This window comes from Lutjanus erythropterus, chromosome 3, assembly GCF_056507025.1.
Source record: "Lutjanus erythropterus isolate fLutEry1 chromosome 3, fLutEry1.hap2, whole genome shotgun sequence".
Classification (NCBI taxonomy): domain Eukaryota; kingdom Metazoa; phylum Chordata; class Actinopteri; order Lutjaniformes; family Lutjanidae; genus Lutjanus; species Lutjanus erythropterus.
The window spans coordinates 21202394-21227305 of NC_139319.1; the positions used below are offsets into that span (position 1 = coordinate 21202394).

Consider the following 24912-nt stretch of genomic DNA (forward strand, 5'->3'; position numbering starts at 1 on the left):
TGTAAGCTCAGCAAAGATATAACAAAAAGGAGAAAACAACGTGCAGGGCCTGAAGGTTATCAGTATTTTGCGTGCATGAGGAGGCACCTGGAATCAACTTAAACTTTCTAAACTTTATAATTTTGACCTAAGTTCAACCTGACAGTTTTCAAGCCTAAATAGGCCTTGTTCACACTGTGTAATTCATTCACTTATAGTAAATATTAAGAAAAAATGCATTTGTCCTGCCATCTCTTTACTGAAAACAGGGCTGTATCAAATCTAATCAGGTCACAGTCCCAGAGCACTTAAATGGTGTATAGTATTTTATTATTGGGCATTCTGGAGTTGCATATGAGGCAGGTAATTTGATTATCTTTTAACAGGTTTCAGGTGATTTTTGTAGCATACAGAAATGAATGGGAGGTAATTGGTGCCTGGAAGGTAAGAAACCAATTAAATAAATTGTAAGCCATGCCTGTGCTTTGAAAATTAATGGGTAATATTGTGTACATGATTTATAGTTAATGTCTACCAGTGCAAAACCACAAAAAAATTGCTATTTAAATGTTTGAAGTCTAAAGGGGTAGAGTCCAGTTTGGACTGGAGGCAAAGAAGTTTATATGAAACGTGGGACATTGAGAAGACACATGCAACCACCATGTCCATAAAAGACACATCACAGATTACTGTCTTTGTAAACACAGTGAGTGAGATATCTTGATATCTATTAAATATTGCATTAAATATTGCAGATATCTGTGGTCCTTAGCATGAATTTTGGTGACTTAGATGACCTTCTAACTTTTCAAATCGAAATTTCCATTTGTCATTCACTTCAGTTTATGACAATGATAGGGTTACCTATAAAACCAATAACATTTTTCTTAGGAGTACTATATGATTTATGTTTTAAGTGTGATACAGACCTAGGCTAAAAAATATTATAGCCTCATGGGGCAAATATTTTTAATGAAGTTTCATTGTTTCATTTCTGAGGCAAATAGTTGCCCACTGATTAGAATAAGGAGATCACAGTTTTCCAGTGTCATCAACATGGAGTTATTTCCAGGAAATATTATTTAAATTTATGTCTTGTCACCATACACAATACTGAAGTAAATGTCATACATATGTGTATCACAAATATGTGTGTACTGTTTGTATATTGGCCTACTCATCCAGAATAGGGCATTGCAATCTAATGAAATGATGACACCTGGTGGTTACACCTGTTTACTGCATGGGTTGTTGCATCTTATGGTTATACTGTAAGTTAGGTGATTGTTTTATTGCACTATTCCCCATGTAAATGGGTTCCCCTTTGAGTCAGTTTTAGTCCCTGCTGTAGAGTGATATCCAAAACCATTAAACAAGACACATTTAACACTAAAGGTTCATGACTATGAGATAAGATAAGCAGCCATTCTGACCTTTGACTTCCAAACTTTATCATCTCTCATGACCAGGCTAAAAGATTAATGCATTTATTCTGTCAGTTTCTATTTTTTTTTAAATAAATTAACACTAAAATGTAAGTTTCATAAAAATGTGTTTATATATGTATGTACCAGTATGCATGCCATCACATAGAGTAAACTGTAATGATTACATATATTCACAGTAGAACTTTTTATTTATATGATTATAAATTTGTTAATTTAACATCACTAGTAACAAATTGCCACATAGAACCATCACAAAAAATAACCATAGCCTGTAGGAAAAGGTTGGAAACAAGTACATAAATAAAGCTGAGAAAAAGTTCTAAACATAGTTGTTTGTAATAAATAAAGGTACTTTGTTTCAGAATTTGAGAGCTTTAACACTAAGATTCACTGAGTTACAGGTGCTGAGACAAAATGTATTTTTTTCATCCCTTATTTTCATTCAGTTTCATTCTAATTAATTATTTGTATTTTAATTGGGAAATTGGAAATTAAGATCACTTGTGAGGTTTTATTGACAGGGACAATAGCAGTTGCTAAGCAACCAAGATGCATTTCCATATGTGTAACAAGTAACAATATAACACTGGAAAATTCTGTGAGCATAATATGGCTGAAATGGGTAAAAATGATCACAATTTCTTTTTTGTGCAGTTTATAAAAAAAAAAAAAAAAGATTTAAAATTTAAGAAAAACTGTCTAACTTTTTGGGTGTTGCAGTTGTTCTAGTGGTATACACCATAGCATCAGAATCAGCTCAATCACCAAGTATGTGGACAAGGACAAGGAGACAAGGAATTTAAAGACAAGACACAGCCAAAAACAAGGAGAACAGTGCTGAACAAAGACAGGTCAAAATAAAGACATTATACATGTAGGTGTACTCTGTACTCTCACTCTCTACTGTTTGCTTCTGTAAATTGTAAATAAGAATACAGTAATACAACAATGCTGGAATAAATGTCAAATGATTAATGTTAATTAATAACTTAACTCGAAACCTTTAACACAATTGGCCAAGGACTACAGATAAAAAAAATAGCCCTTTGGCCAATTCTGGCATTTTTAATTGTATTTTAGAATGTGTATTTATTAATTTGCACTGTCTATCTATATTAAATCTAAACTAAATACTTTTCATATAAGTAAATGTACAGTACATGCGTGTATACAGATGCTCAGTTGTTGCACAGGAATTGCTTTCTTACACTATATGACTGATTTAACTGTTCATCAGAGTGATGGCATTTGGGAAGAAACTTTCAACATGAATAATTAAGACATAAGACACTTTATTTATTTATTTATTTATTATTTACACTTTTTCACTATAATAAAATGATGAATACAGCGATACACATTAAACAGGAAGAATAATGAAGCATCCTCTGTATCTATATAATAAATAAAGGCAAGTGCCTTTATATATTATATTATATGAGGCAGGCAGGTAGGCAGGTAGGCAGGTAGGTAGGTAACAGCGCAATATAAAAAGGTATTTCATCACTATTTAAATTGTTAAAAACAATACAGAGACATGTGATAGATGGTTTGTATGTTACAGATATGTAATTATTATTAATTGTGTTAATTATCCCAACGTTTTAATCTCCATAAAGATATTGTGTAAGACTGAATATTACAACTCCATACACTCCTCGATGTGGTTAGTTGCTCCTCCAGTCCGCCAGGGGGCGCTGTGCTGACGTCAGCAACGGCTGTTGACCAATCATCGACGTGCAGCAGTTTGAACAAGAAGCGGGTCTAGCGGCTCAATAATGAGATGTAAAAAAGAAAATAGAATACGTTGTCGATCATGGAAACGGGTTAAAACAGCTGTTTATAAGGAGTTTCAATGAGTTTCGTCGATCGCGGTTAATATTTAATTATTTATATATGGTTTTGTTAACAGTTAAAATCTCGGCAAAGCTGACTGACGGATGTTAACGTTGGTCTCATCTGTGTGAGTGACCGTAAATGTGTTGGAGGACCCCTCTGTCCGTTCATGTAGCTCGGTTAAGTTCATTAGCGCGGTTTTGGTTGTAATTTCAAACATGAAGCCATTAAAGCCGCTGTTTATGAAGACGTACGGTAAGCAGAGCCGAAAGCTGTCCGCCTGGATCTCACCTACTGACCGCAAGCAGGCCTTCGACAGCACCCTGTCCACAGACGGTGACACCTCCGTCTTTGAACCATCAAAACCTCTCAGGATGAGGTATGTTCAAGTCGACAGACAAGAAGAACACTTCCCTATTAATGCGCTGTCTGATTATTGATTTCCCACTGTCTTCTTCTGTTATATTGCATATGTTTTTTTCCCACGAATCTTTAGAGTTTAGGTTTCAACTGTGCATGACGAATTATGTTCTCATATAGTAGGTCAGAGTTTATTATTGAAAGTTTTCTTTGACCAAAGGCTGGTAAAATATGTCAGGTTATTGTATGGACATTTCCATCCAGGAAGGTTTGAACTAGATATTCCTTTAGTGATTTTTAAGGACATCAAGTAAATGGATTAATCAACCTGCTTAATTATTGAAGCTCTAACTATTATCATCAGATTTTTTTCTCGTATTACAGTTATAACACCTGAAGAAGCACATAATGTACATCAGCTGATAAGCCATGCACAATACAAGTACAGAAATGTTGTGTATTGGGGCTGCAACTAATTATTATTTTCACGGTTAATCGTTCAGTCTATAAAATGGGAATTGCTTCTTTTATCTAACCAATAGTCCAAAACCCAAAGAGTCTTCATTTACTATCATAAATGTCAAAGAAAACCAGAAAATTACACATTTAAGAAGCTGGAATTAGCAAATGTTTGAAACTTGTCCAGCTCAGTTAATATCATGTCTTCTTCAAGTAAACAAAGGCTTGGTTGGTATATTGCCACAGTGCCAAAAGTTTAATGATGTCTGAAAAAGACTGAAGCATAGTATGTGTAATCTTGATGGGTTAAAAATAATTGAGCTACGTAAATACCAGACACAACCAGTCCAACCTACTTGCTCTCATGGTCATTATCCTTTCCCTCCTGTTTCTAACATGTTCATCCTTTTTTTTTATGTCTCAGACAGAGGAAGTCTGTTGCTAGTCATCAAACGGCGCGTCCTGCGAAGAAAAAAGCCATGCAGTGTCTGATTGAGAAGAGCTTTGATGAGGAGAATATCCCCTCCCCTCCCTGTCCTCAGCCTACTCAGCCGACAAAGAAAACCAGGTCCGTGCACAAACATGTGGCAGGCAATTTTGAAATATATATTTTGTAATAAATGAAGTAATATTCTATTCTTAACAGAACAGATACTTACAGCAAATACTTAAATTATGCACCACTAATTGTCTTTCATTATACCAAAAAGATTACTAAGCTATCCATCCCAAGGTAGACAAAATATCCCTAAGGTTCTTTACATCATTTCATGTCTTAAAGTATTTTTTCCTTGACCTGCTTGATTAAGCTCCATATCTTTCTTTGCTCATCAGTTGGTTTTAATCTTTATTATTATTAGAGAGAAGAAGACTGGTGGTTCCAGAGGTAGAGCAGTCTGTCCTGCCAGGAGAACAGCAAAGTTATATCTGACAGAGACCAGCAGTGACGAGGAGAACATCAGCAGGCCCTCTTCTCCACATCTTCAGCCGACTCAGCAGAGCAGGACCACCAGGTCTGTGCACCCAAGAAGCACAAGTGCAGTACATTATGGAAATGCAAACCAACGTCAGCATGTACAGCGCTTTGTTGTTTTATTTTCCATATGTTACTATAACAGTGTGGACATTTTACATTGCTGGAAATAACAGTGGCACAGATCCAACTGTTCATCAGTTCCTGTACCCACCATTTATTGTGAATGCATTTTTAGATCTCCCATCATGGGCTGCTTTTTAAAAAAAAAAATGGTTATCAAATGTCAGAAATGATGACAAATACCCATCTGTGGTTTTCTGGCAGGTCACTTTTATATCCATTGACAAGTAGTTTTACACTTTGCATGGCTTAGATGTTAACTCTGTTCCCAGAGCTGAGCCTCTAAGACAGCTCTTCTTCTACTGTCTTTGTACAGAATCCTCCTCTCCCTGTAGAATTTGCAGACCACAACCCTTTAAGTGTTTGATTTGTAGAAATTGTTGGTGGCAGTACATAGCCTGTAAAACATGCTGTTTTAATTATTAATTTAGACAACAATATGTGTGAATGTGATCATATTTCTTGATGCAATTTCACAGAAAATTGAGAAATTACTATATTGAATTGTTACCCATCACCAGTGGTTTATCTTGTTCACTATCTGTCATGAAATATATACTTTTCTGGGTCTTTCTTGGACTTTGTGCTTGCATGGAATCACTCATTTGCAGAAGTAATTTTTGTGTCTGTTAATGAATTTCTGAAATGATCTTTGTGCATCAACAGGAAAAGCCGGCTTGTGTCTGCATCAGGAGTCTTGATGAGGCAGAAGGGTCAGCAGGTTCCAAGGACCAGTGAGAGTGGGGAAGACTTGACGGCCACTGCAAAATGGCACAAAAACTTAGTTCACATGAAGACAGACTCTAAGTAAGTCCTCAGCCAGCGAGACGCTTGATCCCTTCATTAATTAGCTGAGGAGTTTATGCTACCCAGCACTGTGGTCAGACCAACTTTGGTTTGAAAAAATGCTGCCCTCTCATTCATTTGAAAGGATCCAGTCCAGCAGCACAGCAGGGGATGAAAACACAGGGCTGTCTGGCAGAAAAGTTTAACTTGGCTCAACTTTTGCTGCAAGGTGCTCACTAGCCAATTAAATACATGCAAGCAGACAATTCTTGATGGATTACTTTGTAACATGAACAGTATTTACACCTTGTTGTTAAAGGTAAAATAGTGGCCATCAAAATAACTTTCCATAGATGTCAAACTCTGTCTGTTAGTATTGTAAGCATTGTTTTGGCATCTGTTAAGGCTTTAAATGCGTCAATCTAATGTGACCACCACAGCCTCCAGCAGTGTTTTTAAAAACAGAGCTGTTTTCACTCCGATTGCCTGCTAAAAGTCCTCCGTAGTTTAACCATTTTCCTCTTCTTCTTTTCCTCAGTGTTCATCTTCCCTCTGCGGGCCGCTTTGTAACCCGCCGCAGACGTGCTGTTGCCAAACCCAAACCCAAACCCTCGGAAGCACTACTCAGTATACTCAACTCTTCTGATGACTTTACCTCAAGAGCATTTGACTCCAGTAGGATTCTTCAGCCCACTCGGAGGAAGAGGATCCCCTCAGCATTCATGTTGTCAAGTGCGGAGAACTCACTGAATGCTGCAGGGACCGCCACCTTTGCCCCCAACCCCTTCCAAGAGATATCCCTCAATGAGTCGGCAGATCACAGCCTCGGACCCTGCCCCAGGAAACCCATCTTTTGCTCTACACCTTCAGCAGACCCCTTCAGAAAACGGCCACACCTTAAGAACTTATCTGTCAATGATCACTCTTCCAACACACCGTCCATGTCAACAAGCAGAATTGGTGTCTTGAGCACATTCCAAGAGGACCTGGATTCACCGGGGCAGTGCGTCTCCCCACCACGTTCAGAGGAGAAGCCACATTCAAGCCTTAGTGAGCAAGAACCCTCTGGCAATTTATTTATGGAGGCCACGAGCACTAACAAGCCAAGTAGCAGTGGCGAGGAAGCCAGAAGCCACAGGGACGACCAAAAAGCCAACACTGTCGGGGAATTACCAAGTCTAAATCTGCTCTCTACAGATTACAGTGAAAGCAGCAGTCGTTTTGTGTCAGCAGCAGGCGGGTTAGAGTGGCTCATAGAGGCTTTAAAGGAGAAATGTCTGACCGTGTGCTGCATTGTGCAGCTGGAAAGATTGCACAACCTCACTGTGACTCAGATATGCAGTGAAACAACCTACTCGTCCTGTTTGGGACATTCAAGCTCAGTCCACAGCCAGCCAACAAACGAACATCCACTGTCTGTAGACAGTTCTCAGATTCTTGGCCTTTCACAGTCTTCAGAACCATCATTTAATCTTCATTTACCTGTGACCCACAATATAACCAGTAGTTATTTACAGTCAGTAAACAGTTCTGAGTTCCCTGAAGGTGCTGCTTCATTGACTGACAGTCAAAGCACTAACAGTCCACCATCAGTTGACTACAAGCAATCAGCTGAACCCATGGATCAGTCAGCCTCAGTGGTGTATGTTGGATCTACCCACACAGACAGCAGCAGTGAGTTTATGATGGGCTCACAATTACTAACCAACAGCCACATGAAAGCACTATTTACTGAAGAGGAGGCTGCAACAGTAAAAAGCTTGACAAGGAAATGCACTGTTCAGCTCAAAAAAATGTCTCTGTCACCAGCATTATTGCAGCAGAAAGAAGCAGGTTTCGCCTGTGACGGTAATCCAGATAGGTCTGAGAATGACAGTATGCTTAACATTGAAGACCCAGATGATCTCACGCCTTCAGGGGGAAGCACTGAGAGAATGATGCCGTTTGTTAGACAGTCAGTAAACAACAGCAGTCCAGCCACCCAGGCACGCTCTAATGACCCAGAAACAGAAGAAAAGGCAGCCGTGCTCACAGAGGTGCTTAGGGAGAAATGTCTAACTGACAAACTCAGTGTTGAGATAAAGAGACTAACTTTATCTCAACTGAAAGAAAACCTGCAGCTCAGAGGCAGAAAACTTAAGTCACCCACAGATGTGTCGGATTCAGCCAGTGACGACCAGACAAACACTCACCACCAGTCTGAGAGTGACATTAATCACTGCAGTGAAGACACTTCTGCTGTCAAAGTCAATATGAAAAAGAGGAGCTCAGCTAGTTCTGAAGACAAGGTTGTTTCAGACAAAGAAGAAGTTGTAAAGAACAAAAGAAAGAAGACCTCTCTGGCTCCTAAAGAAAAGAAAAGGAGGAGCACGTCTACGGACCGACCTGGGACAACCAGGAAGGCATGTGTGAGCGGTCTGAGTGTGAGTCGCTGGAAAAACAAAGACACACACGTGTTCAGGAGCAGGACTGGTGGCAACAAGGCCATGGACTGCAGCGTCAGTGAGCTCCTCTCCACACATCACAGACAGCCAGGGGTGAGAATAACATGCACACAAGCACAGTGCATGAAGATGAAACATGAACTGACTGTCTACTGACAGTTTTGATTATTGGTTAGCCATTGTCTCATCTTTATTCCTGATGCTTTCTTTGATCTTTATGATGCAAGAATACATTTTAATTTCTATACTGCTATTCTACTACACCAATTCTGTCAAGGAACATCAGCAGTTTTACATATCAGTGTTTTATGTGATACTCTGTGATGCAGTATTCAAATTTGTTCACCCAAACGACAAAAAAAGAAAACAGATTTCCCGTTTGTCCTCCTGGGTTTTTGTTTGCCTGAAGTTTCCCTAACACTCTCAGGCTTCATACAAAGTCTTAAAACTTGATGTTCAACGTAATCTTGTGTTTAATCTAAACAATCACTCATGTAAGCCAAGAATCACTTAATATTTTAAATGAAACAAACCCGTCATTGTCGTTTATCACTTTGGAAATTTAAATCGGCAATCAATATGATTGTTTGACTTTTTCAAAAGTCAAAGATTTTCTTTTAATAAATTGCTGTGAAAATGCTGTTCACAGTATCAGAAAAGCGTAGAGGGAATGGGCCAATGTATAACACTGTATTCTGCATAACTGTTTTGTGAAAAGTTTATTTTTTAATTAGGCAAACACTTGTACATGAAGTGAATTTCAAATATTGTATGTATACATACATACATAATCAAACATAAGGGGAATTGAAAGTCTGGCCTGCTGCGGCATTACATAGTTAATCCAGTTTGTGGTTAACATGCTGTTATCTTCTCCATTTTGTAAATTCACATTGTAATGTCCATTCATGCATTTAAAGTCGCACTCTCCTGTGATAACCAAACACAAACTGATTTTGAGTGTGAACTGTTGTTGCTTCTGCTACAATCCATCTAACTTGTGGAATCATTGACAAACTGTGTTGTCCATCCTGTGTGTAGGAGCTTTTGGGAACCACCACAAATTTCTCCACCCCGGTGAGAGTGAGCCGGCTCAACCTCTCGTCTCTGTTGGCTGACTTCACACCCAACACAAACACCTGGGGCCGACTCAAAGCTGCCCTCTCTGTTCATCGCAAGGGCATGGGTAATATACACACGCAAACAACACTAAGTTGAAAATTGTCCCTCAGTTATTCAAGGTATTTTTTACATTTAATCTAAAAATCATGATCTCTGATCTCTATCCATCCTTTCATTTTTAATTTTCTCTTCTCGCTCAACCCGTCTTCAGTGCTACTTACTCCAAGGAGATCTTGTTTGTCGGCATCGAGCTCTCCTGTAAAAGCAGAGCTAGCAGATTTCAGCCAGGATCTCTTCACCACACCCTGTCGGACTCCGCTCCCCAAACACCTCCGGTCGCAACTTCTGAGTCATGATTCTCTGGTACAGTAAATCAATCAGGGTCACAAGAGCGCACATACTGCCAAATGCCTTATGACAAGCTCCCATCAAGTCAGAGATTACCATTGTGTCCCGTCCTCCCTCCCATCTTTTGTGACAGGTGGAGTATGAGGATGCAGATCTGTCAGATGCAGAGAAGGTGTTTGCTGAGTGTGGCCAGCAGCGCCCTCTGGCTTGGGAGGAGTGTATCCTCCCTCAGCGCATGAAACGGTGTGTGAAGATTGGGGAGGGGACCTTTGGCGAGGTCTTCTCCACCATCAATGCCTCAGGAGACACTGTTGCACTCAAAGTAAGTAGTGTCTGTGTTTTGAACTGTATCACCTAAGATCTGAGAGTCTGACATAAACCATGTTGCATCCAAGGTGTACTGTTGACATAATTTTAAGTGGGTTGACTTCCCTGTTGGAAAAAAATGTTTGTGACAGAGTTTTCTAAACTCGAGGTTAATTTCCTTACTTTTAATACAGTTTTTAATGATATCCATGACCTTATTTCAGTGAATGACCCATGCTCTGGTGTCATCACATGACATAAGTATGGGATTTCAGTTGCACTATACAGAGTGCATAGTCTAAAAAGTGTTTACAAAGTATTGAATTTTAACATTTCAAAATAAGGCTATAAAAGTATTAAATTTGTTTAGAAAGGTCTTCATTTTTTCTTATCCTTTTATAGGATTATATAAACTGAAATGTCATAAATAATGTTTTGGTGCCGTTATTATCATGCTGCAGGCTCACTCCTGCTCTCTGTGTCAGCGACACATACACAAAAAAACACAAACACATTCACAGACCGAGGTCAGCAAACAGCAAAGCAGACACAGCTCACTGGAGAAACAGTAAAGTGGAAATAACTCTAAGATTAGGCTACTTGAGTTGATGAGAACTATGCTATTGCAAGTAAGTGGCTGTAAGTAAATGGCATAAAACTTTGAAAGTCAAAATGTGTTACATCACATCATCACAGCACAGTGCACTAGTTCAGCTAATAGCAAATTGTTACAAACATAACTCTTTAGCTCAGTTTGCCACATATCGGTGTTCTTTATTCTTTATTTTTGATGTCAGAAATATGATTTATTCTCTTGACATTTTAGATTTGTTTGCAGCAAGATATTATTGACTTTATGTAGAGACTTTTCTATGGTAAATTATTATTACTGCTCTAGAAACATTTAGTTATATTTTAAATATTCAAATCAAATCCTGTTCTGAAAGTATTCTGTTTGAAAATTATATGTTTTAAAAAAAAAAAAACAATTTAGTTGCAAAATAAACCTGTAAGTGCTGTTTTTAAGTGGCAGCAAAATTAAAAAAATTCTATTCCAGGCAATAGGAGTGTGAGTATTATAATAAAGCGTTTTACTAAATTTAAGTACTTGTTAATTATTGTTAATTATTGTTTTCTATGACTTAAAAACCACACTGTTTTTCCTGTTTTTCTTTAATATTTTTGTCTATATGACCATGAAGTTGACGTTATATTTCATTCTAAGTAGTATTAAAATGTCTCAAAAGGCATTAAAGTTATCTTTGAGAACCCTGGAGGTACCCTGCAACAACAAGTAGTTTGTAGTTAATGTCGTGTGATGACAAAGCATGTATAATTTGCTGAAAAAGGCTGCGGGAAAAAGTTAAAAGCTCATATGTCTTGAGATAAAATATTTTAAGACATTTTCCTGTTTACAAGGGAATCTCCTTGTTATGTAGAATTTGAAAATAGGCATGTCAAATGCCAAGAAACCACATGGTTCCTCATAAATAAAAGTTTGCCACAAATGTTCAATGCAGAATGTGAGTATGTGAGTAAATTTTGTAGTAAAGCAGTGGATCTTGTCTTGACAGATTATTCCAGTAGAGGGCAGTGAGGTTGTGAATGGTGAGGATCAGAAAACCTTCGGAGAGATTCTCCATGAAATTATTATCTCAAAGTAAGTAGCACAAACTGACAAAACAAATCACACTGTTCACTTTTCTGGGATACAGTAACAAAGCCTTCCTTCAGCATATCTGCATTAAAGAAGTTGTGACATAAGGATCATGAGGTCTAACTTTTTAAATGTAGTAACACTTCATGATTACCTGAACAGCATTCTGTATGTATTTTTCTGTCAGGGAGCTGAGCAGCCTGAAAGACAAGCAGCAGAACAAGACTCATGGATTTATTGGACTCAACGAGTAAGGAATCACTCTCAGTGCACTCTGTCTTTTTGTCTCTTAGTGTCTGTTAGTTGGTTTTAGTGTTAATGTGACTTGACTTGTTCCCTCTGCGCAGCCTCCACTGCGTTCAAGGCTGCTACCCTCCAGATTTCCTGAACGCCTGGGACGTCTTTGACCAGCAGAAAGGCTCTGAGAATGACCGACCAGGTCAGTGAGAGAACAGCCTGTTCACATTTGTTAAACTTTCATATTAAAAATCCCAAATGCAGAGAATTGCAGCACAACATGTTGTTCAGGCTGCAGTGTGTTTTTTCCTCTGTGTCGATGGTCTGCCTTTTAAAAGGGGACAAAAATCTATTTATCTAGGACCAGACAATGTGTGTGTCCATTCCATTAGGTCTGTATTTTTCTCTCTTTGCTTAGACTTCTTTGAAAAGGATCAGATATTCATAATCCTGGAGTTTGAGTTTGGAGGCATCGACCTGGAGAACAGCAATGGAACGGTAAGCACTCAGAGTCACAGCAGCTCAATACCTCCCCTCTGTGCCACACAGAAACGTACAGTAATGTTGAGCATTCATCAATCATGTCAGTGACTCCTCAGAAGCATCCTCCTCTATAAGCTGAAGCGAGCACTCTCAGATTTGAGTTTCAGCTGAGTGCAGTTTTCTTTTCTGTGGTCCAAAATTCTTTCTATTAAACCGCAGTCAAGTGCATCTGCTCCTTAAGTTTTATGACTTTACAGTTTAAATTCTTGCCAGCTGCAAATACTTGGAACAAAAGCATTACACCCTACTCGCATTACATGAGCTTTCTCATTACATTTGCATACTAGCAGTAAAAATGTGCTCAAACATTAATGAAGATAAAGCATGAATATAAATAGTAATCCCTTGAATTGAGTCATTACAACTTAGTATCAGTTAGACCTTAAATTTGTATGCTTGATATAATCCTGAAAGAGACTGTAGAAGAAGCCAAGCATTTTAACATACTATAAGTGTAAATGCAGTGTATTAAAGGACCAGTGTGGAGGACTTGTGGCAACTAGCAATGAGGTTGCAGCTTGCAACCAAATTGCTCTCCTCTCCTTCCAAGCATGTAGGACAAACCATGGTGGTTGTGAAACTTTTTCTTTGGGATTATTTATGGGTGTTTTTGCCTTTACTTAATATGGAGAAGATGTGATCACAAAGGGGGTAGAGAGAGAGAGAGAGGGGATGATATGCACCAAACGGGCCGAAAGTGGGAGCTAGCAGCTACAGCAGAGGACTGATAGCCTCAGCACATGGGACACACACACTAGCAACTGAGCTACAGGGGCGTCCCAGACAGTAGGTGGTCACGAAACTTGAGAACACTGAAGGCCCTCTCTGGACCTCCTCCCTCTGTAGATATAAAATGATTTATTCTATGATAACAAAAACACAGCGACTCTTATATTCAGATGATTACACACTAATGGAAACTAGGGCTGCACAATTAATTGCTGCTGCAATAAAAAAAAAATGCACTATGGCAAAGTGTAATATCCAACTTGCAGAACCAAAATTTTTTTTTTTTTTTTGAAAAAGGAAAAATGTATGAGAAAACAGCATTACAGTGAGTTACCGTAGTGCTGCATAGATGACACAGCCTAAAAATCTTGTTCTCCAGATGAAAGAATACATGTTTGTTTGGTACAGGCCTCAGTAAATATCACATCATCATGATTTCAGTATATTTGTTTTTCAGTGAACATGATTGCAATACTAACCCTAACCCTAACCCTAATCGTATCACATATCAGAATTGTAATTTCAGTCAAAATAATCACAATGACTTTTTTTAAAAACAAAAACCACATCCCTAATGGGAACATGGATACAAATATTATACTCCATTCTTGCTATGTTCTGTTCAGTAGATCCCTAAATTGTACACATTGATCCTTTTAATTGGAAAAATGTATGTTCCAATGATTTGCCTGTAAATTGACTGTTTTATTGTGACATGAGAGTAAAAATGCAGTTTTTAATTCAAGCCTTTATTGTGTCGTCAAGCTGGCATCTTTAATGGTTGCTAAGAGCGTCCTTCATCAGATTACTGCTGCCTTGGCTGTTGCTGAGCAGGAGCTACACTTCGAACACAGGTAGAGTATACACACACACACACACACACACACACACACACACACACACACACAAATCATGGCAAGTGTCATTGTCTGCATGCATTAGGACATAGGCAGACCAAGCAGGACATGACGCCATTAATAGACAGTGTCTAAAATGTCCCATCAGAATCTCCCAGTGTCTAAGATGACGTCTTCAGATGTCTTGTTTTTAAGTGTGCTCCGAACAGAATTTTGGGGCTGACAACAATAGCTGGAGTTGGTGCTGATCATATGGTCCATTTAAAGCCTTGTATTTATTTACTATTCTTAACCACTTTGTTATTAAGTATATATAGTAGTTTTAATTATTTTTAGTTAAAATATTAAAACCTACCTATATAGAAATGAATGGGATATAGTTCTGTTGTTTTAGTGTTTTAGTGGATCCCTGGAGCTGATGAATATAAAATTGTTCATGTATAAACTACAGTGTGACATCATGTTATCACACCTTTGTATTATTATTGAATAAATCCACATACAAACAGCTTCCAGAATAGTATTTTGAATAAAATTTATCTCACAATAATATACAACCAAATATGATGTTAGGAGCATTCACTTTGAAACTGTTCTTTAGTCGTACACATTACATTTGATGCCTGATCAACTATGACTGCTACCTCAGCTGTGAAATGTGGCATCAGTATCAAACTTGTGGTGTGAGCTGACTCAGTTACACAGTTCAATGTGTATGTGGTGTCACAATGTGACAGATGACTTCTTGGTGTCTTGTAACAGCAACTTTATCCCCCCTGTGCTGTTTACTGCAGGGACCTCCACTGGGGCAATGTGCTGGTCAAAACAACCAATGAAAAGAAGGGGACCTTCCTCCTGAACGGAGCAGTCCACTCTCTGGAAACTAAAGGGGTGCTGGTCCGCATCATTGACTACTCTCTCTCCAGACTAGAAATCGGTTAGATATCTTTTTTTTTTTTTTTGCCTCCCCACAAAATATTTAGTGGTGTTAAAATCATGAGCAGTAATGAATAAAGCATATGTTTCGTTCCCTGCAGATGAACTCACAGTGTCCTGTGATATCTCGAAGGACGAGGAGCTGTTCATGGGCCAGGGGGATTACCAGTTTGATATCTACAGACTGATGAGACAGGAGAATGGGTCAGTGCATTTATGTGTCAGTGCCAAATTCAGAAACACCCAGTGTGTCATGTAACTCTAGGTTCTGTCTGCTGTACAGGCGTCACATGGAGCAGCAATACACATAAAAAGAGCTACATCCTATTATACACACATAATGAAGAGTGTATTGGATAACAGAGCTGACATTGGACTTCTTATTGATTTGACTTTGGCTTTGATGAATCAATATGTAGTCTAAAAATACAAGTCAGCTGATTAGTTAGAACTTTCAAACAGCAAAGCTGTTCTTATTATACACCCTTAAAGGAATAGATCAGATTTTTTGACATGGATTTTATTATTATCATTGTACGCTGCAATGCATCACTAACCTGTTTTACGGTGGTCTAAACCCAGCTACAATCCAACATGTCATGAATCTGCTTCACAATGACAGGGAGAGCTGGCATCGAATGATCAAAAAGTGATGTCGCTATAAACGCTTGGCAGTCAAGCCAGTTTATCCCTGTGGTAATTTGTCTGTCACCTTCTGCTTAAAAACCCAAAAGTCATAAGGTCTTTATTCATACTGAAAATCCAGATAAAGCAAGCTTTTGCCCTTCTGCTCCTCTCTTACTATTTTATTATTATTTTTATCAATTTATTTCCTCTGCTTAACTTTGCTTTCAGCCAGCCTTTTCCAATGGGAAACTTCCATCATTATATAAGCCAAATATCTCTGCCTCGAAAGCTACCAGACTCCAGTGCCAAAAACACAAATTTTACCTCGCAGAATATGGGTTGCATGGTGGCATAGTGGCTAGCACTGTCGCCTCGCAGCAAGAAGGCCCTGAGTTTGAATCCTGCAGCCGACCAGGGCGTAGGGGAAGTTTGTGGCTGGGGTAGGCCCTTTCTGTGTGGAGTCTGTATGTTCTCCTGCTGTCTGCGTGGTTCTCTCCAGGCACTCGGGCTTCCTCCCACAGCCCAAAGACATTTAACATAATAGTTTCATTGGTGAGAGTGAATGGTTGTCTGTCTCTATGTGTCAGCCCTGCGATGAACTGGCGACTTGTCCAGGTTGTGCCCCGCCTCTCACCCAATGTCAGCTGGGATAGGCTCCAGCCCCCCACGACCCTTCATGGATAAGCATTATGGACAATGAATGAATGACAAAAGAATATGAGTGTCTCATCTACTACTGCCAATAACGCAATAACGTATCAAGGCAGCAACAGAGTTTTGTGAGGGAAAATTACTGATATTGCCAATGGACTTCGGTTGACTTGGAAAGTGTGATATTTGGCCTATATAATGTCAGTTTACTGTAAGAAAAGGTGATCTGATGACAAGGTAAAATGGTGAAAATATTATTAATATAGCGTACAAGATGAGCTGTGCTTAGTAAGTGGCTAAAATACTTTTTGTTACTGACCCTGCTGCTTCTGGGGGGGTGTCAGCCACCGTCTGCTGTAGGTAATACACTGTCAATAAAAACCTCACACAACCCCACTTCAAATAATCAGAACTATCCCTTAATAAGATGGATCTCTCCATACATCTGTGGTTTATATTATGGGATGTACATTTTGTACAAGACATCCAGAAAATGCAATTTGCCAATGTGACACTGATATTTCTTTTGATTGTTTAATGTGATTTGACCTACAGGTATGGTTTGACATTTTGGGAAGTACGTGTGTTTTCATTCTTGCTGAGAGTTAAAAGAGAGAATCAACACTACTCTCATATCTGTCTGTTAAACATGAAGCTTCAGCGAGCAGCAGGTTAGCTTAGCTTAGCATAAAGACTGGAAACAGGGGAAACAGCTAGCCTGGCTCTGTTTTAAAGGTAAAAAAAAATCTGTCTACTAGCAGTCAAAGTTCAAAAACCTAAGTGTTAACGCATTTGTTAAAACATTAAATAGCATTAAACATTTGTTAAAACATTAAATAGCATTAAACATTTGTTAAAACATTTGCGGATATGCAAATTAACAACAAAGATGATATCCAATGGCAATTACTTAGCTTTAGGTCCATCCACAAGGACCTCTAAAGCTAACTAAACTTCTCCTGGCTGTTGCTTCATATTTATTGGACATACATGAAGGTATTGTTGATTTTTTTCATGTATTGAACTATTGTTGAACAGACATTATCAGTCTTTTTAACATTCTTATTCTAACATTTTAGCGTTTATTATGTCACTGATTTATAAATGATGCACTGCTCCTTGTGTCTGTCTCAGAAACAACTGGACTAACTACCACCCCCATACCAACGTGCTGTGGCTCCACTACCTGTGCTCCAAGCTGCTTTCCATGAAGTACCGTGGCACAGGGGGGAGGGCTGCCAAGGACATGCGAAAGGAACTCACTTGTTTCTATGACAACGTCCTTCAATACAGCTCAGCCACCGAGGTGCTAAAAAACTGCCCCATGTTTCAGTAGCATGTGAACATTGAACACATCGAAGTGTTAGGATGCTCACACACAGACAGTGTTTTATGAAGATGGACTGGATTTTTAATCAAGGTTTTTAAAGGTAATTTCAGTATTTCTAAAGCTGGGCTCCATTGTTTTCTTTTTATCCCCCTATTTTCAAGGGGTCAGGCTCAGATTGTTATTCCTTATGTTAGGCAATGTTATGAAAAGGACCCCTACAGACACATCTTTTCAGACATCCCTGTCCTACAGGAACTGAAGCCGTTATCGCACTTTCATAAAGGCAACCAGACTCCTTTGACGAAATCAGTCATTTTACCTCGCAGAACGGGGGAGTTGCTGGTTAACTTCTGCCCCGATGGGTTAGTTTGTTTCTGTTTTTGTGTATGTGTGACTTCGAACAAATTCAACACTGAAGGAGAAAATGAAGCATGTGAGCCCCCAGCAGGTCAGGAGAACCTACTTTAGCTCTCTGAGTTGTGTGGAATTCAGCCTGAGGAAACCACGGTCATACGGGACTTTGCCATGGCCTTAGGATAGAAGATCACAGGGAGTTTCCTGGTGTCGGAGACTGAACACAAGGCTTCCAAGCTTTGTCAAGACATGACTGAAGTAGGGCTGAATGATTTTGAAAAACATCCAATCACGATTATTTTGACAGATTTTGCAATTGAGATATAAGCTGTGATATTAGAGAGAAGTATCATCTGCATCACGAAAATGAATCATTTAAAATGGTATTTTGACACATTTTTCCATTCTTCCTGGGCCATATTGCGATTTTGATAGCTTTTCATTCAATTGTTCAGCCCTGGCTTGAGGCCAGCTTCTAAAGCTGGACTCTGGTCGGTTTTCCGCTGACTGCTGTTGAGCATGCTTAGGTTACTGATCAGCAGCCAGTCCATGACATTGACCCTTCGTAAGTCCCGTCCCTTTTTACCCCAAGCTCCAAGAGTCGAGCAAGCTTTGTACCCAGTGGTCAATTTATTGATCCCCTTGTAACAGCCACAGAGACGATGTACAGTGTATACATAACATGTCACAAAGGTTATTAAAGTGACTCCTTGAAAATGATATTCTTGAGTCTTAATTATTTGTTACTTAATGAAGCTTATTTATGTCCGTTGTTGCACTGGCTGAATATATTTATAACTGATAAAGTCCATTTATGTTCATGTATCCTAAAATTATGCAGAAAAAAATGTTCTTAATAAATTTTGATCTGATTTTTAACAACATCTGAAAGTGGTATTGTGATCACGATTTTTGCAGTCCAGATTGGTGCTGATGCGGTAAGTTGATTTGTTGATAAGTTGATTGACAGAAAACTTGATTATTGATTAATTATCAATCAAAAATGCCAAATGTTCTGGTTCCAGCTTCTTGATTATGAGGTGCTGGTCTTTGTCTTTTCATGTAACAGACTAGATTTAAAGAAAACCCACCCTAATCGGACACCAACCACAATATGTGAAGAGATGTATTAAAAGGGATTGCAGAAAAGTTTTTTTTATGGAGTCAAGATCATCTCATGTTAATCAGTTAGAAAATTTGTTGTCTAAAAATTTCCCAGCAGTGGGCGAGAGGTTCTCTTTGTTATGGAGGTTTTTCTCAAAATATGTATAAACATAAATTCATGATGATTATTTTGATACATTTGATTCTCCAAATAATTTTCTGATGCAGGTCATGCATGACAACTTACAACAAGGTTTTCGAGGTATTATAAGTGGTGGATATAATTTATTATAGGTTCAGCATTCATAATGCTTTATACCTCCACACCAAAGAACAAACAAATCATTCATAAGACATAAGGTATTTATAAGGCTTTATAAAATTCTATAAATCTTTAAAATGATGCATGATAACCTTTAACAAGGTTTCTAAAGTTAAAGTGGTGGAAATAATGTATTATAAGTTCAACATTCATGATGCTTTATTCCTCCTGCCAAAGTGACAACAGTATTTGAATTAAGAATCTGAGCCTGTCACACAACACATTATAACTACCATGACTTTAGCCAGATATGAAGACATAAATAACTGCTCTAATGTATCATTATCATTGTATTGAGACACTTTAACACAATTATCAGGACTTATGAGCAGTGTTTGCATTGTGAATCTTAAATTGTCATGCATGACTATAAACATTTATAAAGAGTTATATACAGACATACACCGATCAGGCACAACACTATGACCACCTGCCTAATATTGTGTTGGTCCCCCTTTTGCTGCCAAAACAGCCCTGACTCGTCGAGGCATGGACTCGTCAACACCTCAAACTCGTTGTGCTCCTCAAACCATTCCTGACCACAGTGTATTATCCTGCTGAAAGAGGCCACGGCCATCAGAGAATACCGTTTCCATGAAAGGGTGTACATGGTCTGCAACAATGCTTAGGTAGGTGGTACGTGTCAAAGTAACATCCACATGGATGGCAGGACCCAAGGTTTCCCAGAAGAACATTGCACAAAGCATCACACTACCTCCGCTGGCTTGCCTTCTTCCCATAGTGCATCCTGGCGCCATGTGTTCCCCAGGTAAGCAACGCACACACACCCGACCATCCACGTGATGTGAAAGAAAATGTGATTCATCAGACCAGGCCACCTTCTTCCAATGCTCTGTGGTCCAGTTCTGATGCTCACGTGTCCATTGTTGGCGCTTTTGGCGGTGCACAGGGGTCAGCATGGGCATCCTGACTGGTCTTCAGCTATGCAGCCCCATGTGTAACAAACTGTGATGCACTATGTATTCTGACACCTTTCTATCAGAACCAGCATTAACTTCTTCAGCAATCTGAGCAACAGTAGCTCATCTGTTGGATTGGACCACACGGGGCAGCCATCGCTCCCCATGTGCATCAGTGAACCTTGGCCGCCCGTGACCCTGTCGCCCATTCAGCACTGTTCCTTCCTCCGGCCACGTTTGAGAGATACTGACCACTGCAGACCGGGAACACCCCACAAGAACTGCAGTTTTGGAGATGCTCTGACCCAGTCGTGTAGCCATCACAATTTGGCCCTTGTCAAACTCGCTCAAATCCTTACGCTTGCACCTTTTTCCTGATTCTAACACATCAACTTTGAGGACAAAATGTTTACGTGCTGCCTAACATATCCCACCCACTAACAGGTGCCATGATGAAGAGATAATCAGTGTTATTCACTTCACCTGTCAGTGGTCATAATGTTCTGCCTGATCGGTGTAGATGTTAATGTCTTATGGATGTACTTATAATGCATTATAGGCATGACCTTCCTGGAAAGTGTTACCGGAGATTTATTTGCCTGGTATTTAATCTGATGAAATAGTCAGACATTCCCAACTGGGTATTTTGTCAATAATCTGTTTTCAATCATTTTTCAATAAATTTTACCATGCAATATGAAATTAAATATACCATGATCAAGGACTTATACACAGTCGATCTTGAAAAGGTGCCACCTATGATATCATGCATATGATATAATTTGCATGTCACTTTTGGGCTTGTGGTTCTGTGTTTAAAACCATTTTTACACCAGTATACAAACAAAGAAGAAGCACATACAAAAACAAAATATTTTATTCAATTTCTTCATTAAGATTATCATACATTTTTGCATTGAAACAAGCTTCATTTTGGTATGGTGAGTCGCGTGTGTCCGTTTTGACGAGGATCTTGATTGAATACGTTGAATGCTTCCATACTCGAAGAGACACTTGGTTGTTGATCTTTAAGAAATGTACACTTGCCTGGAATAAATCGTGTGATGAGATTCGAGCAAAGGTTGCATTTAAAAAAAGGAAGACTGCTTTAAAAAAAGTTATGGAGACATTCCAAACTATACAAACAAGATCCGGCAGGCCTATGTTCTGAGAAGAGGTCAGGCATGTGTTTGAGAAGCACTTTTTGGTTGAGCTTTGAGGCAATGTTTGAGATGGCCTTGCTGGTGATGAGCCCATATGTATGTCTGTCGATGTCGTTATGTCTGCTTCTGTGTGTGTGTGTGTGTGTGTGTGTACTGTATGTGGGAAGCAAACGGATGTGTATAAGAAGCAATGAACTGTATATGAGGAAATGTACTTGCAGCTGCTAAGTGTGTGTGTGTGTGTGTGTGTGTGTGTGTGTGTGTGTGGGTTTGTGTGTTTTTGTGCTCAGAAGGAGAAGTATTTGGTGAACCACTCCTGTTTTAGCCCCTCTGTCCCCCTCTGCTCCAGATACGGGCCCCTACAAAACAGAGTAAACAAATAAATAGATTCAATATTCATATTATTATCATGCTGAGGTTCAGAGTGTTTAAAACTAGTGAAAATGCTCGCCCATTCTAGTGAGGCACTGGCTTGCTGATAAGCAAGTGAAAAAAAAAAAAAAAATCAGGAAAGCTGCACATTTATAACTCCAGTGCATTCATTTGAACAAATAGAGACATTTCTGCAGCGCTGTGCAAGTTCACACTTAAAAAGAGAGAGCTCAAAGTTCAGTCCACAGAGATTAAACTCAACTACTTCATAGTTCACTTCATCATTGTTTTAATTTTTAATTTTGAAGTTCACAGTCCCAAAAATGAAGTAGTTCGTGTTCATTTCTTCAGATTTTTAATGTGATCTGAAATGGAACGAGGGACACTGGAGTCTACATAATGACATTATTCTGCATGGTGGACAGTATTTATGTTTTTGTATTTACTGTATTTGTAAATGTTAAATTCCTTTTAATTCAATTCAAATAATTAAGACCTTGGAAGAGTACCCTAGTCTTCAGCACAAATAGAGACATACTTTTGCTTTGAACACAGACGATGCCTGATATCTGAAAGAATTCAAACCACATAACAAAAAGGAAAGAAAAAAAAAGAACAACGCAAGTAACACTATTGAAATGAAGTTAGTGACTCATACATTGGCCAGTTAAAAAGAAGCAGGAGAAAATTTTATGTAGAAAATGTTGTTGTTGATAATAAACTTCTTTGTTATGGCCTTAAGAATATTTTGATAGGGATACTTTTGCACTGTTTATTAAGTAAGATTTTGGAACTTTTACTTGTAACATTTTTTACACCGTGATATTACTACTTTTGCTTAAGTTACAGATGTTAATACATTTTCTTTTTCCACCACTGTTCAAAAACATATGACATGTAAAAATTTGACCTTCAGTATTGAAAGGAAGCATTACTTGTTGTGTGGATATATTGTATTTAGCAGTTTCTTCTTTGTTTTAGCAGTCAGTACTCTAATTTGGATGATTTTTCATTTTGTTTCTGGTTTCAGGTGTCTGTAGCATATTATAATGAAGAAGGCAGTTTGCTGGTGTGTTGATCTGTGAAATTTGCACAATAATTCAACTACGCCATACATACAGATTATTTACACCACTATATACTGAAGCATGATGCACATATTTGTACATAATTTCTTATTTTGTCATTTTCCATTTCTTCTTTTCTATTTTTTCTATATATATTGTTGTTATATCTTGTAGAATAAGACATACTACATACATATTTGTTACTTTTTATTCCTTTTGTTATAATTTTCCAATGCTAACTATGGCTGCACAATTACTTGCAAGGTTATTGAAAGTGCAATATCCAAATTGTAGAACCAAATCTTTTTTTTTTTTTTTTTTGAAAAAGGAAATGTTCTCCAGATGAAAGAAAATGCACTTTAATTTCACTTTAATCTTTTTTTTTTTTTGCAATCAAAATGAAAATTGTAATGCAAAAATGATCATTACCACTAATCATATCACATATCACAATTTCAGTCAAATAAATGCACTATTTTTTTTTAACCATATCGTGCAGACCTAATGTCAACACACATATATATACAATAAATATAGTATTTCTATTCATGAATGAGAGCAACTGTTTTCCCCCAGAGAAGTATCTCTGTTCTGTAGTTAAAATAAATGTATTGGAGTTACGAGCGAGCTGTTTCCCCTCTGTTTAGATTTATAACGGTACAGTCGGAATATCAAACCATCCATACCTGATTGATTGGGCCTGCAGGTGTGCATGTGGCTCCTGGCAGGAGGGCGATACGTAGCGGATGCCCGTCTGCGGTGAGGGGCAGACAGGGAGCGGGGCGGTGGGCGCTGGGGTGGGAGGGACGCAGGAGGTCCGAGATCTGGTGAAGCGAGGGACGGAGGAGGAGGAGGAGGAGGACTGTTGGCTGAGGGACAGGGAGGTGTGCTTGTGTGGAAGAGAGGAGGTGGAGTAATGGGGGGAGGTCTGAGGGTGGGAGCTGGACTGGTGCGGCAGGGTCGAGGAAGAGTGCTGATGGACAGAGGAGGAGGAGGAAGACGATGAGGAGGAGTGTGGTAGGAAGATGCTCCTGTCGTAAGTACCAACGCCGGGGATGCTGGTGACACGAGGAGGAGACTCCACACGCTTCCTCTGTGGATAAAAAACAGCGTAAACCAGTTTATCAAAAAGTCTGACCATTATTCAAGTTTTTCTCAGTTTTATTATTTTTTAATTTATTTAAATCATAATCCACATCCATAGAAACTCCTGCTGCATAATTAGCAGGTTTGGGAAGTAACTGATTACATGTAACTGGATTACGTAATCAGGGTACAAAAAAGGTGACTGCATTCCATTACAAAAAACTATATGCAAACGTAACAGAAAATAATCAAGTTACATTACTTTAACATTATGATACTTGGATTAGGTTACTGACTACAGTTTTAACAGGTAATAAGTAATTGTATCAGAATACATTTTTAAAGTAACTCCCCCAAGCCTGATAATTAGGCAACTCTTTAAAACACCAAAGTCACACAATAACGCAAAAGGCTGTCTGACGGCAAGGTGAGCATTGAAAATATTTTAAATATAGCGTACACTTTACACCAGCACTTTGTGATGTTTTCATATCTTTGTTCCGCTCTCAAAACTTTCCATCATGAATCCAAGCTGACCACAGATTTCACTAGCTGTCAAGAAAACAGATTACCATCATTTAAAGACCATCTTTCGAGTCTGCAGATTTTGGGTGGAGTGTCATTTCAGATACAGGCAGTAACAGCACACATGCTTCAATACTATGCTTAGATTTAGCAGCCCAGATGGTCTGTGATAATTTATCCAGAACTGACAGCAAAAATTAACGCATGCAAAGCAATGCACACTGGAGGCTGCGCTCAGTTGCAGCCTC

At 38.8% G+C, this 24912-nt stretch overlaps 2 protein-coding genes across 2 annotated transcripts in view; one reads left to right on the top strand and one right to left on the bottom strand.

Annotated features, from left to right (window-relative positions):
- The first annotated feature begins 3410 nt into the window (after nucleotides 1–3410).
- Nucleotides 3411–18155, top strand: haspin (histone H3 associated protein kinase). The gene is made up of 16 exons (XM_084715371.1): nucleotides 3411–3642; nucleotides 4507–4650; nucleotides 4943–5095; nucleotides 5845–5985; nucleotides 6503–8501; nucleotides 9450–9588; nucleotides 9742–9893; nucleotides 10012–10200; nucleotides 11759–11844; nucleotides 12029–12091; nucleotides 12189–12280; nucleotides 12497–12576; nucleotides 14116–14204; nucleotides 15002–15144; nucleotides 15245–15347; nucleotides 17556–18155. The coding sequence occupies exons 1-16, from the start codon at nucleotides 3482–3484 to the stop codon at nucleotides 17755–17757; spliced, it is 3936 nt and encodes a 1311-aa protein (XP_084571497.1). The 5' UTR covers nucleotides 3411–3481; the 3' UTR covers nucleotides 17758–18155.
- Nucleotides 18156–21310: 3155 nt separating this feature from the next.
- fam184b (family with sequence similarity 184 member B) overlaps nucleotides 21311–24912 on the bottom strand; it is a 38229-nt gene continuing 34627 nt past the window's right edge. Inside the window, exons 17-18 of the mRNA XM_084715372.1 lie at nucleotides 23740–24146; nucleotides 21311–21973 (exon numbers count right to left, since the gene is read on the bottom strand). Coding sequence (XP_084571498.1) covers nucleotides 21901–21973; nucleotides 23740–24146 — 480 coding nt within the window. The 3' untranslated portion in view covers nucleotides 21311–21900. The remainder of the gene's footprint in view (nucleotides 21974–23739; nucleotides 24147–24912) is intronic.

Bases quoted from the DNA above. Each gene is read 5' to 3' on its own strand.
- haspin (XM_084715371.1), top strand. From the start codon at position 3,482: ATGAAGCCATTAAAGCCGCTGTTTATGAAGACGTACGGTAAGCAGAGC. The intron at 4,651-4,942 runs GTCCGTGCACAA...TATTATTATTAG, and splicing joins CAGCCGACAAAGAAAACCAG to AGAGAAGAAGACTGGTGGTT. The intron at 10,201-11,758 runs GTAAGTAGTGTC...TTGTCTTGACAG, and splicing joins GAGACACTGTTGCACTCAAA to ATTATTCCAGTAGAGGGCAG.